General features: G+C 62.6%; 3 protein-coding genes across 11 annotated transcripts; 1 reads left to right on the forward strand and 2 right to left on the reverse strand.

The window, feature by feature from the left end:
- The first annotated feature begins 1,207 nt into the window (after nucleotides 1-1,207).
- On the forward strand, nucleotides 1,208-4,682 carry TMEM269 (transmembrane protein 269). Of its 5 annotated transcripts, none has more exons than XR_003994603.1 (7): nucleotides 1,208-1,359; nucleotides 2,334-2,434; nucleotides 2,797-2,950; nucleotides 3,027-3,124; nucleotides 3,216-3,359; nucleotides 3,439-3,642; nucleotides 3,741-4,682. XR_003994603.1 is itself a non-coding variant. In XM_030507963.1 (6 exons), exons 2-6 carry the CDS (start codon nucleotides 2,736-2,738, stop codon nucleotides 3,869-3,871), a joined length of 792 nt encoding a protein of 263 aa, XP_030363823.1. In that variant the 5' UTR covers nucleotides 1,219-1,359; nucleotides 2,334-2,735; the 3' UTR covers nucleotides 3,872-4,682. The 5 variants fall into 5 exon arrangements, 3 of the variants coding, with proteins under 3 accessions (XP_030363823.1, XP_030363826.1, XP_030363825.1); XR_004390000.1 differs by having other exon boundaries at nucleotides 1,213-1,359; nucleotides 3,442-3,642; nucleotides 3,741-3,890; XM_030507963.1 differs by having other exon boundaries at nucleotides 1,219-1,359; nucleotides 2,334-2,950.
- Nucleotides 4,547-7,074, reverse strand: SVBP (small vasohibin binding protein). Its single transcript, XM_030507967.1, has 3 exons — nucleotides 6,917-7,074; nucleotides 6,662-6,783; nucleotides 4,547-4,727 (listed from the first exon to the last, which is right to left on the reverse strand). The coding sequence occupies exons 1-3, from the start codon at nucleotides 7,065-7,067 to the stop codon at nucleotides 4,641-4,643; spliced, it is 360 nt and encodes a 119-aa protein (XP_030363827.1). The 5' UTR covers nucleotides 7,068-7,074; the 3' UTR covers nucleotides 4,547-4,640.
- A 1,148-nt stretch (nucleotides 7,075-8,222) lies between these two features.
- On the reverse strand, nucleotides 8,223-14,054 carry LOC115617459 (E3 ubiquitin-protein ligase TRIM62). Of its 5 annotated transcripts, XM_030507971.1 has the most exons (7): nucleotides 13,918-14,018; nucleotides 12,745-12,849; nucleotides 12,411-12,624; nucleotides 11,390-11,485; nucleotides 10,469-10,725; nucleotides 10,279-10,394; nucleotides 8,223-9,000 (listed from the first exon to the last, which is right to left on the reverse strand). In XM_030507971.1, exons 2-7 carry the CDS (start codon nucleotides 12,816-12,818, stop codon nucleotides 8,450-8,452), a joined length of 1,308 nt encoding a protein of 435 aa, XP_030363831.1. In that variant the 5' UTR covers nucleotides 12,819-12,849; nucleotides 13,918-14,018; the 3' UTR covers nucleotides 8,223-8,449. The 5 variants fall into 5 exon arrangements, with proteins under 5 accessions (XP_030363831.1, XP_030363828.1, XP_030363830.1 ...); XM_030507968.1 differs by having other exon boundaries at nucleotides 12,411-12,849; nucleotides 13,918-14,054; XM_030507970.1 differs by having other exon boundaries at nucleotides 12,411-12,825.
- Between the last annotated feature and the right edge of the window lie 427 nt (nucleotides 14,055-14,481).

The raw sequence follows: 14,481 nt of genomic DNA on the forward strand, positions 1-14,481 counted from the left end.
CATGGGTGCAGTGAGCCTGGCATGGGTGCTGTGAACCTGGTGCAGGTGCTACAAGCAGGGTATGGGTGCCATGAGCATGGTATAGGTGCTGTGAGCCTGGGATGGGTGTTGCAGGCATGGTATGGCTGCTGTGAGTCTGCCATGGGTGCTACATACATATGGGTGCTGCGATGGTGATATGGGTGGTACAAGCCTGGTATGGGTCCTATTGGCATGGCATGGGTGCTACACATATGGCACGGCTGCTACAAGCCTGGCATGGGTGCTATGAGGCTGGGTGCTGTGAGCTTGGCATGGGCAGTGCAAGCCTGGCATGGGTGCTGTGGGTGTGGAATGGGTGGTGCAAGCCTGCTAAGGGTGCTCCACGGCTGGCAACGGTGCTGTGGGTGCGGAGTGGGTGCAGTGAGCCTGGTATGGGTGCTGCGAGCATGGCACGGCCCCCCGGGCGCTCCTCCTTTGCTGGTGGTGCCAGTCCCCTCTAAACCCCCCCATGCCCATACCCATGCCCATGCCCGTGCCCATGCCCATGTCTCCCTGTCCGTGTCCATGGCTGTATCTGTGTCCATGTCTGTGCCCGTACCCCTGTCCATGTCCATGGCTATGTCCATGTCCATGTTCATGGCTGTGCTTGTGTCCATGCCTACGCCTGTGCTGTGCTTGTGTCCATGTCCGTGTCTATGCCATGCCCATGTCCATGCCCGTGCCCGTGCCCATGTCCATGCCTGTATCTGTGCCCATGCTGTGCCCGTGCCCATGCCCCTGTCCGTGTCCATGCCTGTGCCCGTGCCCATGCCCATGTCTGTGCTTGTGTCCATGTCTGTGTCCACGTCCATGCCCGTGCCCATGTCTGTGCTGGGCTTGTGCCCACGTCCATATCCATGGCTGTGTTTGTGTCCCTGCCCGTGTCCGTGCCATGCCCATGCCATGCTTGTGTCCGTGTCTGTGTCTATGCCATGTCCACGTCCATGTCCATGACCATGCTGTGCTTGTGTCCATGTCTCTGTCTGTGCCATGCCCATGTCCATGTCCATGCCTGTGCTTGTGCCCATGCCTGTGTCCGTGTCTGTGTCTATGCCATGTCCATATCCATGCCTATGTCTGTGCCTGTGTCCATGTCCGTGCCTGTGTCCATGTCCGTGCCTGTGTCCATGCCTGTGTCTATGCCATGTCCATATCCATGGCTGTGCCCATGCCTGTGCCTGTGTCCGTGTCCTCTGGCCGGACCCACCCCCGCGTGACTCAGCCGCTGCCGGAGCTTTTCCTTATATAACTGCGGGATCCCGGCGAGCGCCGCTCCCGCCCGGCCTCAGTTTCCCTTCGCCAGCGCCGCAGCCATGTGGATGGTGTCCCTGCCGGTCGGTAAGTGCCACTTCGACGCCCCGGGATCCCCATCCCCGGCACGAGGCGTCTCCCCCTGCCCCGAATCCCCACTTTCGGGGGTTTAGCAGAAACTGAGGGGTCGTCGGTCGAGCGCTGCCCTGGCAACCGGGGCAGAAAAGGTAAAACCAACGCAACAGCCCCCAAACTGGGTTAATTCTGCACCATTGTCCCTCGGTCCTGGGGGGGTGAGACCCCCCCCCGGGGTGCACGACGCCCGTATCGCACCCGGCGTCACCCGGGATGAGCCAAAATCGCCTGTTTTCACCCCAGAAACAGGGATAAAAGGCTCCAGTGGCAGCGTGGGGCACAGGATGACACACAAACACACACCCCCCCGGCCTTGTTTTGGGGCTAAAGCAGCCCAAATCGGGCAATGGGTGCCATGGCAATGCCCGGGCAGGGTGATGCTTCCCGGCTCCCGGCACCGGTAACTCTGCAGCGGGAATGATCCTGCCCGGGGCAGGGGAGCGGAGGGTTGGTGACAGCAAGCTCCAAACCCCCTCATTTTGTCCCTTTTTCACCTTTGGACACCCAAAAGCCACCAGATTAACCCCAAACACGGGGGGAAAACGGGGGAGCCGGTGCCGGTGCCGGGCTTGGAGCCGCAGATCCCACCGGAGCCGGTGAAAGCCGAGGCTGCGATGCCGGGAAGGGGGATTTTCCATCGCCAGGCGCCCGGCTCTGCCCGTGCCGGCAGCTCGGGCGCGGTGTCCAAAGGTCGCCGGCGGCACACAGAGCCACCAGCGGGATTCCCGAAACTGGGAACTAAGGGTTTGGTTGGGGGGAGGTTGGGGTGTTTGGAAGGGGTTTCGGGGTGGTTTTGACCCCCCGGGAGCTGGTTTTGGCGGCGTTTTGGTGATGCTCAGGCCCGGGCTGTGCCGGGAGCGGGTCCAGGGAGGGCTGAGGGGAGGGGGGTGGCTTTTGTGTTGCTCTGACGTCCTGTTTTCTTTCAGATGAAGGATCTCACCAGCTTTGGGAGCACGGCAAAGGCAGGGGGCAAAGCCCGCTAGTAGGACATGACCCTTAAACTCTGTCTCTAAAGCTTAGCCTATAGGTATATAAGATCCATAGAGCTTAAACCCGGGGTTGGCCTTTAGTCTAAGCTGGGGTTTGGCTTCGTTTGATCCATCCTTTTGAGTCCTGTGCTTGTTTTCCTCATTGACCTGGTTTTCTTCTCGCCGCCGGCGCGAGGCAGAGCTTTGCCAAAACCCCAACTCGGGCTTGTTAAAGGGCTTTGGGCACTCTGGTTGGAGGAGGGGAGCAGCCAGCACCCCCCAAAACCTCTCCTCCAACCCCTTCCCAAGCGCCGGAAGGGGTTGGGGGGCACCAACCTGGTACCTCGGGGGGGTGTTCCGATGAGTCCCCGCTTGGAAGCGGCGCCGGCTCGGCCGTCACCGCCGCCTCGGGGCCTCGCAGGTGTTTTCCAGTCCACCAAGAAGCTGTTCCTGTGTGAGCAGAGGGGCCGGGGCCGGAGCCAGGCACTGGAATTCCTCCGGAGGAACGCCGCCAATGGGCTCTCGGTGGCCAACCTGGTGGCCGGGCTCTCCTCCATCCTCTGCAGCCTCAACAGGTAGTAAGGGGTGGAAAAGGAGGTGACAAAAAGGGGGTGACAAATAGGGGGGTGACCCCGGTTTTGCCCTCCCCAGGCAGCACCACCACTCCTGCTGGCTGCTGCTCGTGGGCTTCCTGCTGGACCTGGCCGACGGTGCCGTGGCGCGGCGGCTCGACGCCTGCTCGGCGCTGGGTGAGTCGGTCCCGCCACACCGGGCAGCCGCCGTGGGGGTACCCCTGTGCCCGTCCCCCCCCCTCGGCAGCTCCCTGCTCGCTGCTTGCAGGTGCCAAGCTGGATGATTTCGCCGATTTCACCACGTTCGGGCTGGCCACGGCGCTGCTGCTGCAGCCGCAGGGGGTGCTGAGCGGGGTGCTGGCCCTCTGCTACGTGCTGGCCGTGTTCGCCCGTCTCTGCTTCTTCTCCAGCGGTAAGATGAGCGTTTTGGGGGGGTATTAAGAGGGGGTTTGGGGGTGATTCCTCCTCCTGGATCGATGTGTGGCACCCAGCAGGGATCCCCTTCACCTACCGGGGGCTGCCCTGTCCCTACGCGTCCTCGCTGCTGGCGGGCACCTTCCTGCTGTCCGGGGGCAATGTCACCCTGCTGCGGGCCACCGCCGCCGTCATGATCCTCTTCATGCTCGACCGGGGCTTCTACCCCCACGACAAGGTGCTGGAATCCCAGCTCTGGAAGAAAGTGGTTTATGCCGGAGGTAAGGATGGGGTGAAAAGCGAGGAGAGGGGTTAAACCCCGCCGGGATGGAGAAGGAGGAGGAATGGGATGATCCCAACGGCTCTTCCCAACCCGCAGGGGTGGCCGCTGTCCTCTTCTCACCAGCCACGGTGGCTTCCATCTATTGCCTCGCCTGGTCCATGTCCTACATCGTGTTCCCCTTTGCCATCTGGAGCTGCAAAGCCAAACCCCTGCCTAAAGCCTACTAAAACCTTCCTCCTCCTCCTCCTCCTCCTCCACCAGCACCTCCCTTCACTCCTCTCCAAACCCAAACCTGTTTAGAAAAGGGAAAAACGGAGCTGTAGGAACAACGCTGCTTTGGGGGAGCCCCAAAACTCACCCCATGTGCCCCACTCCTCATACGGGGGACGAAGGAACCCCCGTTACTCACTCCAGAGACCCCCAAAGCCCTTCCCTGTGCGGGGGAACATCAAATTGAGGGATCGCTCCCACCGTGTGCTGTCACTGGATCACAAGGGGGGGATTTACACCCCCAAACGGGAGGAAGACTCTTCCCTGGAAGGGAGGAAGCCGCTGACTAAACCTCCAGAGGGATTTTGACACCCAAGTCACCAGCAGCACGTTGGGGTTCACGGTTTCACCCATCGCTGCAGGGAAATAACCCGTCAAACGTGTTTAATCCCCCCCTCAGTGGGGGGCAGGATAGGGATGGAGGGAAGAGGATCCATGGATCCAAACCCTCTGGAAAGCTGGAGGAGGCTGGAAGCGAAGCTCAACCCGGGATCCCCGGGGAGGCTCCAGCAGCTGGGTCCAGCCCCATGTCCCGATCCCGGCACCGGGAGCTGGAGCCGGTGCCTGCAGCCGCGCTGGCGCCCGGCCCCGCTCCGGCGCTTCCCGCACACCATTCCCAGCGGCACCGGAGCCACGCGGGACCAGCACAGGGTTTATTTAGGAAAAGCCCCAAACCAAGGAGCTCTTTGCTAATAAATAAGGCGGGCTCAGAGCGGGGCCGGCGCCTCACTCGCCCGAAGCCTGCATCTGCCGGCAGAAGGAGTCGAACTGCTGCTGCTCCAGCTCCGTCATCACCCGGTTCAGCGCGTAGATCTGCGGGAACGGGGGAAAGAGTGACAAGGGGGGGCAAAGGGGGGGGCAAAGGGGGGGAAGGGAGGGCAAAGGGAGGGCAAAGGGGGGGACAAAGGGGGGAGTAAAGGGGGGCAAAGGCGGTGACAAGGCGGTGACAAAAGGTGGGGCAAAGGGGGAGCAAAGGGGGTGACAAAGGGAGAGCAAAGCGAGGTGACAAGGGGGTGGCAAAGGGGGGGTAAACGGGGTGACAAAGGAGGTGACAAAGAGGGGGTAAAGGGGGGGCAAAGGGGGTGGCAAAGGGGGGGAAAAGGGGGTGACAAGAAGATGACAAGGTGGTGACAAAAGGGGGGGCAAAGGGGCAGCAAAGGGGGGTGACAAGGGGGTGGCAAAGTGGGAGGCAAAGGGGGAGTAAAGGTGGGGCAAAGGGGGGGCAAAGGTGGGGCAAAGAGGGTGACAAAAGGGGAGGCAAAGGGGGGGCAAGGAGATGACAAGGGGGGGCAAAGGAGGGGCAAAGGGAGTGGCAAAGGGGGGGGCAAAGGGGGTGACAAGGGGGTGACAAAAGGTGGGGCAAAGGGGGAGCAAAGGTGGGTGACAAGGGGGTGGCAAAGTGGGAGGCAAAGGGGGAGTAAAGAGGGGGGTAAAGGGGGTGACAAAATGGAGGGCAAAGGGGGGGGAAAGGGGGTCAAAGGGGGTGACAAGGGGGTGGCAAATGGGGGGCAAAGGTGGGGCAAAGGGGGAGTAAACGGGGTGACAAAGGAGGTGACAAAGGGGGGGCAAAGGGGGGCAAAGGGGGTGACAAGATGACAAGGCAGTGACAAAAGGGGGGGTAAAGGGGGGTGACAAGGGGGTGGCAAAGTGAGAGGCAAAGGGGGAGCAAAGGGGGTGACAAAAAGGGGGGCAAAGGGGGGAGAAGGGCGGGGCAAAGGGAAAGCAAAGGGGGGGGCAAAGGGATGGCAAAGGGGGTGGCAAAGAAGGGGCAAAGGGGGAGTAAAGAGGGGGGCAAAGGGGGGTGACAAGGGGGTGGCAAGGGGGGGCAAAGTGAGGGTAAAGGGGGGGTAAACGGGGTGACAAGGGGGGGCAAAGGGGGGGCAAAGGGGGTGACAAGGCGGTGACAAAAGGGGGGGGCAAAGGGGGAGCAAAGGGGAGTGACAAGGGGGTGGCAAAGTGGGAGGCAAAGGGGGAGTAAAGGTGGGGCAAAGGGGGGGCAAAGGTGGGGCAAAGAGGGTGACAAAAGGGGGGGCAAAGGGGAGGCAAAGGGGGGGCAAGGAGATGACAAGGGGGGGCAAAGGAGGGGCAAAGGGAGTGGCAAAGGGGGGGCAAAGGGGGTGACAAGGGGGTGACAAAAGGTGGGGCAAAGGGGGAGCAAAGGTGGGTGACAAGGGGGTGGCAAAGTGGGAGGCAAAGGGGGAGTAAAGAGGGGGGTAAAGGGGGTGACAAAATGGAGGGCAAAGGGGGGGGAAAGGGGGTCAAAGGGGGTGACAAGGGGGTGGCAAATGGGGGGCAAAGGTGGGGCAAAGGGGGAGTAAACGGGGTGACAAAGGAGGTGACAAAGGGGGGGCAAAGTGAGGGTAAAGGGGGGGTAAACGGGGTGACAAGGGGGGGCAAAGGGGGGGCAAAGGGGGTGACAAGGCGGTGACAAAAGGGGGGGCAAAGGGGGAGCAAAGGGGAGTGACAAGGGGGTGGCAAAGTGGGAGGCAAAGGGGGAGTAAAGGGGGGAGGCAAAGGGGGGTGACAAGGCGGGAGGCAAGGGGGGCAAAGGGGAGGGCAAAGGAGGAGCAAAGGGGGGTGATAAGGGGGTGGCAAAGGGGGGTCAAAGGGAGGGGTAAACGGGGTGACAAAGGAGGTGACAAGGCGGTGACAAAGTGCGAGGCAAAGGGGGAATAAAGGGGGGGCAAAGGGGGTGACAAGGGGGGAGGCAAAGGGGTGACGGGGGGTACGTGCAGCAGGGGGCCCACCTCGGCGCGCTGCCGCTGCTTGAGCTCCTGCTGCGCCGCTCTCTGCCGGGCCCGCTCCAGCCGCGCCGCCGGCTCCCGCGGCTTCGGCCGCTCCTTGCGCCCGCCCGCGCCCGCCTCCATGGCTGCGGGGGGGGGCGGGGGGGGTCACCACGGAGCCCCCAGCCCGCCCCTCCCACCCCCCACAACCCCACAGCCCCCCCGGTGCCCCACAGCCCCCCCCATGACCCCATAGCACACCCCCCCCATCCCCGGTACCGGCGGGCCCGCTCCCGGGGCAAGATGGCGGCGGCGAGGCCCCGCCCCCCCCGGCGCACGCGCCTCTGTTGTGTCCGTCTGTGGGCCCCCCCGGAGCTAGACAAGCGACAGCGCCCCCTGGCGGGCGGGAGGAGAGCGCATAGCACCCCATATACTGGTCCCCACCCAACATACTCCATATATAGCCCCCCCCCATACATTATAGCCCCTGGATAGCTGGCCCTCTATACATCCCGCCCCCTGTTTGGGCGCCCCACCCTATAGAGTACCCCTCATGCACCACACCCCCTATACAGCCCCATAGCCCTCCTATAGATCACACATATATCACACTCCCTGGATACCTCGCGCCCCCCCCCCCCCCAACCTACCTCGATAAGACCGCACCCTATAGATCACATCCCCTAATAGCCCCTCTATAGGTCACGCCCCCCTAAATCCCACCCCCTATACAGACCCCCATTACATCATACCCCCTATAAAGTACCCTTCGTACATCACATCCCCTATACATCACCCCCCCACATAGCCCCCTATAGATCACACCCCTTGGATAAACCACCCCCCTCCCAAACTACCTCTATAGATCACACCCTCGATATAGCCCCCCAATACCTCACACCTCCTACATGGCCCCCATACAGCCCCCCCTATACACCACCCCCTATAACCCAGCTCCCAAGCAGGGCTGCCCAGCCCTCCCCACCGTGCCCCCCACACAGCCCAGCCCCACAGGCAGCGGTCCCCATAGAGACCCTGCCATGTGCTGTGGCACAGTATGGCACGGCACAGCACATATGGCACAGGGCACCACGCAGCGCATGGTGAATGCCCCATGGCGTGGCACACCCCAGCACCCCATAGCACGAAGTGGTACCTACAGCATTGAACTTGAACACACCAGTGCCCCATGGCATGCTGCAGAACCTATGGCATGGCACCTATGGCTTGGCACCTATAGCATGGCACATCCCAGTGCCCCACAGCCCAGTGCAGTACCTGTGATGTCGGACACGCCAGTGCCCCACGGCACAGTACAGAACCTATGGCACAGCAGAGCACATGCCCCACGGCATGGTACCTCTGGCAATGCCCCACGGCACAGTGCAGCACCTATAGCGCCCCATACCCGGTGCAGAACTGATGCCATGGCCCAGGCTCAGTGCCCCACAGCACTGCACCCCCTGGCACAGTGCAGCACCTATGGCACAGCAGATGTGCCCCATGGTGCATGACCCACAGCGCAGGATGCCCTGGGGGGGGTGCAGGATATCCCTGGGGGGGGGTGTCTCCATCACCCAGCCCCTTCTCACCAAATCCTTTATTGCAGCAGCCCAGCCCCCCCCCACCGGGCTCCTCCTTGGAAGCACAGGACAAGGGGGGGGAAAAAAGCCGGATCCTGCCCAGCGCCAGCACCAGTTCCCGGGACAGGATCGGCCCAAAACCTCCACCAAAGAGCAGGAAAACACCCGGTGGGGGGGGACGGGACGGACGGACACAGAGTGCACCCCATGGTGGGGCACAACCCCCCCGTCAGATGCGCACAGTGTTGATGCGGAGCGGTTGGACGTTCTTCCCGTTGGCGTGGCTCTGCCCGGGGCTGAAATAGGAGCAGAGCTTCCCGGGAAAGCGCTCCCGGAAGGTGTAGAGCCAGGACATGTCGTCGGCATTGTAGAAGATGAGAAGCCCTTTGTCGTAGTCCAGGAAGACCCCCACCTTCTCCAGCTTGCTCTTGACGTTGAGCCGGGTCCAGGGCTCGGTGCAGGCGCTGTACTGGTTGCCGTCGTGCATGACGATGCAGTAGAACCCGCGGCTGGGCTGGATTTGGATGCTGCCCTTGCGGGTGACGGCTTCGTGCGCCAACCCGATCATCCACTGGGTCTTCTCGGACACCACCACCTCCCAGTAGTGCACCCCAGCGCCAAAAGCCTCCGAGCCCAGCACCGAAACCTCCACATCGAAGCGCCGGGGGGAGTCCTGCAGCGGCTGCGGGTGCAGGTTGCCGTAAGCCACGATGGTGCAGTCGTCCGACAGGATGAGGCGGTGGTGAGCGGTGCCGGGGTCCAGCGTCAGCGCCGCCGGCACTGGGGCGGGGGGACAAGGGGGATAACGGGGGGACCAGGGTCAATACAGCGCCCGGCCCCAGCGCAGGCGGCTCTGCACCACCGGTGCGCAGTGCGCTGTGGTGGGGAGAAGGTCACCGGTGTCCTCAGCGCTCGCCAAGGATGTTCTCACCCATCACCGGTGCATCCCCAGCCCTCACCGGTGATGCTTCCATTCCCGGCCCTCACCAGTGCATCCTCACATCTCACCTGTGACATTCCATTCCCATTCCCATCCCCATCCCCATCCCCATCCATCCCCAGTGTGTCCTCACCCCTCACCGGTGGCATCCCTGTCCCTGACTCTCACCAGTGACATTCCCATCCCCGTCCCCATCCCTCACTGGTGTATCCTCACATCTCGGCGGTGACAATCCCATCCCCATCCATCACCAGTGTGTCCTCACCCCTCTCCAGTGACACCCCTGTCCCCAGCCCTCACCAGTGTGTCCTCAGCCCTCACTGGTGATGTCCCCGTCCCTCACTGGTGCACGCTCACATCTCACCCGTGCCATTCCATACCCATCCCTGTCCATCACCAGTGTGTCCTCACCCGTTACTGGTGATGTCCCTGTCCCCATCTCTCACCGGTGCATCCTCACTTCTCACCAGTGACATTCCCATCCCCATCCATCACCAGCGTGTCCTCACCCCTCATTGGTGACATCCCTCTCCCTGTTCCTCACCGGTGCATCCCCATCCCTCACCAGTGCCATTCCCACTCCCATCCCTCACCAGTGCCATTCCCATCCCAATCCCTGACCAGTGCCATTCCCATCTCCATCCCTCACCAGTGCCATTCCCATCCCCATCCATCACCAGCATGTCCTCACCCCTCACTGGTGACATCCCTCTCCCTGTTCCTCACCGGTGCATCCCCATCCCTCACCAGTGCCATTCCCATCCCCATCCCTCACCAGTGCTATTCCCATTCCCCATCCCTCACACCAATACCATTCCCATTCCCATCCCCATCCCTCACCAATACCATTCCCATCCCCATCCCTCACCAGTGCCATTCACATCCCCATCCCTCACCAGTGCCATTCCCATTCCCCATCCCTCACACCAATACCATCCCCATCCCCATCCCTCACCAGTGCCATTCCCATTCCCCATCCCTCACACCAATACCATCCCCATCCCCATCCCTCACCACTGCCATTCCCATCCCCATCCCCATCCCTCACTGCCATTCCCATCTCCATCCCACCCCAGCAACCCCCCAACCCCACATCCATCCCCTCCCTGTGCCCTCACCAGGATGGATATCCTGGAAGAGCGATTTCCAGATGGTGTACTGCAGCGGCCCCATGTACTTGGAGGTGGGGAAGTCCTCGTAGGTCAGGTTGGTCTCATGGATCTTCCCTTTGAGCCTACGGAGGAACAACGATGAGGCAGGAGGATGCGTGGCAGGGGGGGACCGCGGTGTCCCCACGGTGTCACCCACCTCTCGGAAAGGGAGGCGACGCCGGCCAGGAAGACGTGTTTGTCGGCCTCGGCCAGGCGCTCCTGCAGGATCTGGCTGCCCTCCTGCACCCTGCGCAGCTGCTGGCTGCAGCGCTGCATCTTCTGCTCGATGTCGGTGAGCGTCCGCGCCGTGTCGGCCTCCAGCTCCTCCAGCATCGCCTTCTGCCGCTCCCGCAGCAGCCGGTGCAGCCGCTCGAACGCTTCCCCGATGGTCACCCGCAGGCTCTTGGCTGAGGACTGGTGGGGTGGAAGGGTCAGGACCCCCCCCATGAAGCCTTAATTGCCCAAAGAAACCTTTACAGCACCGTTAATTCAATCCCAGGGGCTCCAAGGGTGGATATTTCACCCTGTGTTCCTATAGACAAAGCTAAACCACATCGCTGCTGGGGATGGAGACCGCTGCTGGGGATGGAGAAGATCCAACCTCACCAAAAGTTGAGCAAGGAGATAAAGATTGGGTTCAAACAGGGGAGATTTAGGTGGGATATAAAGAAGTTCTTCCCTGTGAGGGTGCTGAGGCGCTGGCACAGGGTGCCCAGAGAAGCTGTGGCTGCCCCATCCCTGGCAGTGTTCAAGGCCAGGTTGGACACAGGGGCTTGGAGCAACCTGCTCTAGTGGAAGGTGTCCCTGCCCGTGGCAGGGGGTTGGAGCTGGATGAGCTTTAAGGTCCCTTCCAACCCAAACCATGCTGGGGTTCTATGAAATATAAACTAAAAATGAATTAAAACGACACCTAAAAGCAGCCCTGAAGGAAACACGAGGGATGAGCAGCCTGATGGGCTTCATCAACCTGCCGGTGGGTTTTGGGGTAGCGGCCCCATGGAACTGGGGGGTTTGGAGTCTCTGGGGTCCCAAACCCAGGTCTGGGGGTGGGGATGCAGCGCCCTGGGGTGGCTCCTACCTTGGTCTCGGCGAGCTGCCGCCGCAGGACCTGCAGAGCTTCCGTGTGGCCGCGCTCACTCTCCTGCAGCCCCTGGAGCTGCTCCCGCAGCTCCCGCTGGAGAACAAACCCATCAGACAGGGATGTGGGGGGGAAAAGGGGGTCCCAGGAGGCAGCTTTCCTGCTCAGGGTGGGGGAAAGGGGGTGCAGGGGGTGGCAGGGGTACAGTTGGACTCTGCACAGGGGTCCTATCCGAGGGGGAATGGCTTGGAGCGGTTCTACTTGTGGGGCAGCTCAGCAGATCCATGGGGGTGAATGGTGTGATGGTTTGGGGGTCCCCAAGCACTCCCAAGGACACCCCCCGAGGGCCTCCCAAGGAACCCATAGCACCCCTCTGAGATCCCCGAAAGACCACAAGGACCTCCAGTGTGGATGGAGAAGGGGAATCCCATGGGACCAGCTGCAGAAGGGTGGATTGATGGACAGACAGACAGGAGGAAGCTGTGGGGCTGACCCCACTGGGGACAGAAGAGGTGCAGGGACAGACAGACGGGTGCTAACACTGGGGACAGATGGACGAAGGAGCTCGGAGGCGCAGCTCAGGGCAGGGATGATGCTGCATGGGAGGGAGGGAGGGATGGAAGGATGGATAGAAGGAAGGAAGGATGGATGGAAGGAAGGAAGGATGGATGGAAGGAAGGATGGGGGGAAGGATGGAAGGATGGGGGGAAGATGGGTGGGTGGATGGAAGGAAGGATGGATGGAAGGAAGAAAGGAAAGATGGAAGGATGGAAGGAAGGATGGGTGGGTGGATGGAAGGAAGGATGAGTGGATGGATGGAGGGAAGGGTGAGTGGATGGAAGGAAGGAAGGATGGAGGGAAGGATGAGTGGAAGGAATGACAGAAGGACAGAAGAGTGGATGGATGGATGGATGGATGGATGGAGGGAGGGAACAAAGGATGGATGGATGGATGGATGGGTGAATGGATGGATGGATGGAAGGAGGGATGGATGGAAGGAGGGGTGGAAGGACAGACCCACCTGCAGCTCCTCGAACGCATCATCCACGTTGGTGACCTGGTGCTGCTCGTGCATGGCGGGCTCGTCGCAGAAGAAGCAGACGACGGCGCGGTCGGTCAGGCAGAAGAGCTTGACCTTCTCGTGGTCCTTGCAGGGGAAGGGGCTGCGCTGGGCGCCCAGCAGCGTGTCCAGGGGGAAGGCGCTGTACCGCTCCACGATGTTGGCCAGCTTGAGGCTGGGGGCCAGGGTGGGCTCGGTGAAGGTGCGGCGGCACTCGGGGCAGTCGCGGGTGCCCTGCGGCTCCTGGCGCACCCAGTGCTCCGTGATGCACCGGCGGCAGAAGTAGTGCTCGCACCCGAAGCTCACCGGGTCCTGGTAGATGCTCAGGCAGATGGAGCAGAGCAGCTCGTCCTTCAGGCTGCAGGCCATGGCGGGGCTGGGAAAAGTGGGAATGGGGGTCCTGGAGGGGGAATGGGAGGGTAATAGGGGGAGATGGGTGTGGGGCTGCTAATGAGGGGGGTGGGATGGGGGGAACTGGAGGTTGGGAGGCAATTGGGGGTTGTAATGGGGGTATTGGGGGGCAGGATGCAATGTGGGGAAGGAGGGATGGAATGGGGGTAACTGAGTGCCAGTCAGCAATTGGGGGGCTGGAGGGGTTGCAATAGGGGGAATTGAGGGTCAGGATGCAATGGGGGGAGTTGGGTGGATTGTAATGGTTGGAATTGGGGGGCAGGACACAATAGGAGGTTGCAATGGGGTGAACTGGGGCTGCAATGGTGGGGCTGGGGGGTTGCAATGGGGGGAATTGGGGGTCAGGATGCAATGGGGGGGAACTGGGGGTGCAGTGTGGGGGCCGAGGGGGTCGCAATGGGAGAACTGAGGGTGCAATGGGGGGAATTGGGGGCCAAGATGCAAAGGGGGGGAACTGGGGGTGCAATGGAGGGACTGCAGGTGTTGTGGGGGGGGGAACTGGGGTCAGGATGCAATGGGGGGTGGGGAGGGGGGATGGAACTGGGGGTCAGGCGGCCATTGGGGGCTGGGGGGTGCAATGGGACTGAATGGAGGATCAGGATGCAATGGGGGAGCCGGGGGGTTGCAACGGGGGTGAAGATGATACAGGGGAGGCCGGGAGAGGCTTTAATAGGGGGGACTAGGGATGAAGATGACAACGGGGGACCCGGGGGTGAGGCTGCAGTGGGGACACCCGGGGGGCGGCTGCAATGGGGTTGCACCGGGGCTGCAACGGGGGGCCCGGGATGAAGCTGCATTGGAGGGGACCCAGGGGAGCGGCTGCAACGGGAGGACCCGGGTTCGAGACCCCCTCACCCCTCAACCCAGCTCCCGGTAAGACCCGGGTTCGAGACCCCCCCACCCCTCAACCCAGCTCCTGGTAGGACCCAGGTTCGAGACCCGCCTCCCTCTACACGCCCCGACAAGGACCCAGGTTCGAGACCAGCCCCCAACAAGCCCCGCTCCGAGGCCGGCCCCTTCCTCCCGCCGGTGCCCGGTGCCCGCTGTCCTCACCCACCCGGTGCCGGTGCCCGGTGTGAGGTGGGGGGGGCGTGTCACGCTCCCGCCGCCGCCTCACAGCGCGCCCCGCCGCGACGGGCGGGGGGTGGGCGACCAGGAGGGGGCGGGCCCTCGAGGCACTTCCTGCCCGCCTCCCCCGGCCCCCCCCCGCAGCCACAGTGGTGCCGCCCCCGCCCCATTGTCCCCCGCGCGGCGCGGCCCACCGGAGCGCACCACCGCCCGCCCGCGGGGGGGGAGCTTAAAGGGGCCGCGGCCCTCGCAGCTCCGTGATGCCCCCCCCCGCGGCACCCCGGGGGATACGGGACGGGGTCAGCGCAGGTGATGCTGGCACCGGAGCTGCTGAGGAAACAGCCGGGTTTTTACCCCAAATTGGACCAATTTGGCCAAAAATCACTTAAAGAGAAGTTTTGGGGGACGGGTGTCAGCTGGGACCTCCCGTGTCACCCCCCCACGGGGCGACCTGTGGGGTCCTATGAGATCTATAGGACCTGTAAGGACATATGGGACCAGTAGGACCTGTGGGGACATATGGGGACCTATGGGGGTCTATGGAACCTGTGGG

This window comes from Strigops habroptila, chromosome 16, assembly GCF_004027225.2.
Source record: "Strigops habroptila isolate Jane chromosome 16, bStrHab1.2.pri, whole genome shotgun sequence".
Taxonomy (NCBI): domain Eukaryota; kingdom Metazoa; phylum Chordata; class Aves; order Psittaciformes; family Psittacidae; genus Strigops; species Strigops habroptila.

Excerpts from the sequence above, each read along its gene's own strand:
- TMEM269 (XM_030507963.1), top strand. The coding sequence starts at position 2,736 with ATGAGTCCCCGCTTGGAAGCGGCGCCGGCTCGGCCGTCACCGCCGCCT. Across the intron at positions 2,951-3,026 it reads ATCCTCTGCAGCCTCAACAG|GCAGCACCACCACTCCTGCT; the intron begins GTAGTAAGGGGT and ends TGCCCTCCCCAG. Across the intron at positions 3,125-3,215 it reads CGACGCCTGCTCGGCGCTGG|GTGCCAAGCTGGATGATTTC; the intron begins GTGAGTCGGTCC and ends CGCTGCTTGCAG.
- SVBP (XM_030507967.1), bottom strand. The coding sequence starts at position 7,067 with ATGGGGTGCTATGCGCTCTCCTCCCGCCCGCCAGGGGGCGCTGTCGCT. Across the intron at positions 6,784-6,916 it reads CCCCGGGAGCGGGCCCGCCG|CCATGGAGGCGGGCGCGGGC; the intron begins GTACCGGGGATG and ends CCCCCCCCGCAG. Across the intron at positions 4,728-6,661 it reads AGCAGCGGCAGCGCGCCGAG|ATCTACGCGCTGAACCGGGT; the intron begins GTGGGCCCCCTG and ends CCGTTCCCGCAG.
- LOC115617459 (XM_030507968.1), bottom strand. The coding sequence starts at position 12,818 with ATGGCCTGCAGCCTGAAGGACGAGCTGCTCTGCTCCATCTGCCTGAGC. Across the intron at positions 10,726-11,389 it reads GGCAGCTCGCCGAGACCAAG|TCCTCAGCCAAGAGCCTGCG; the intron begins GTAGGAGCCACC and ends CCACCCCACCAG. Across the intron at positions 10,395-10,468 it reads GTCGCCTCCCTTTCCGAGAG|GCTCAAAGGGAAGATCCATG; the intron begins GTGGGTGACACC and ends GTTCCTCCGTAG.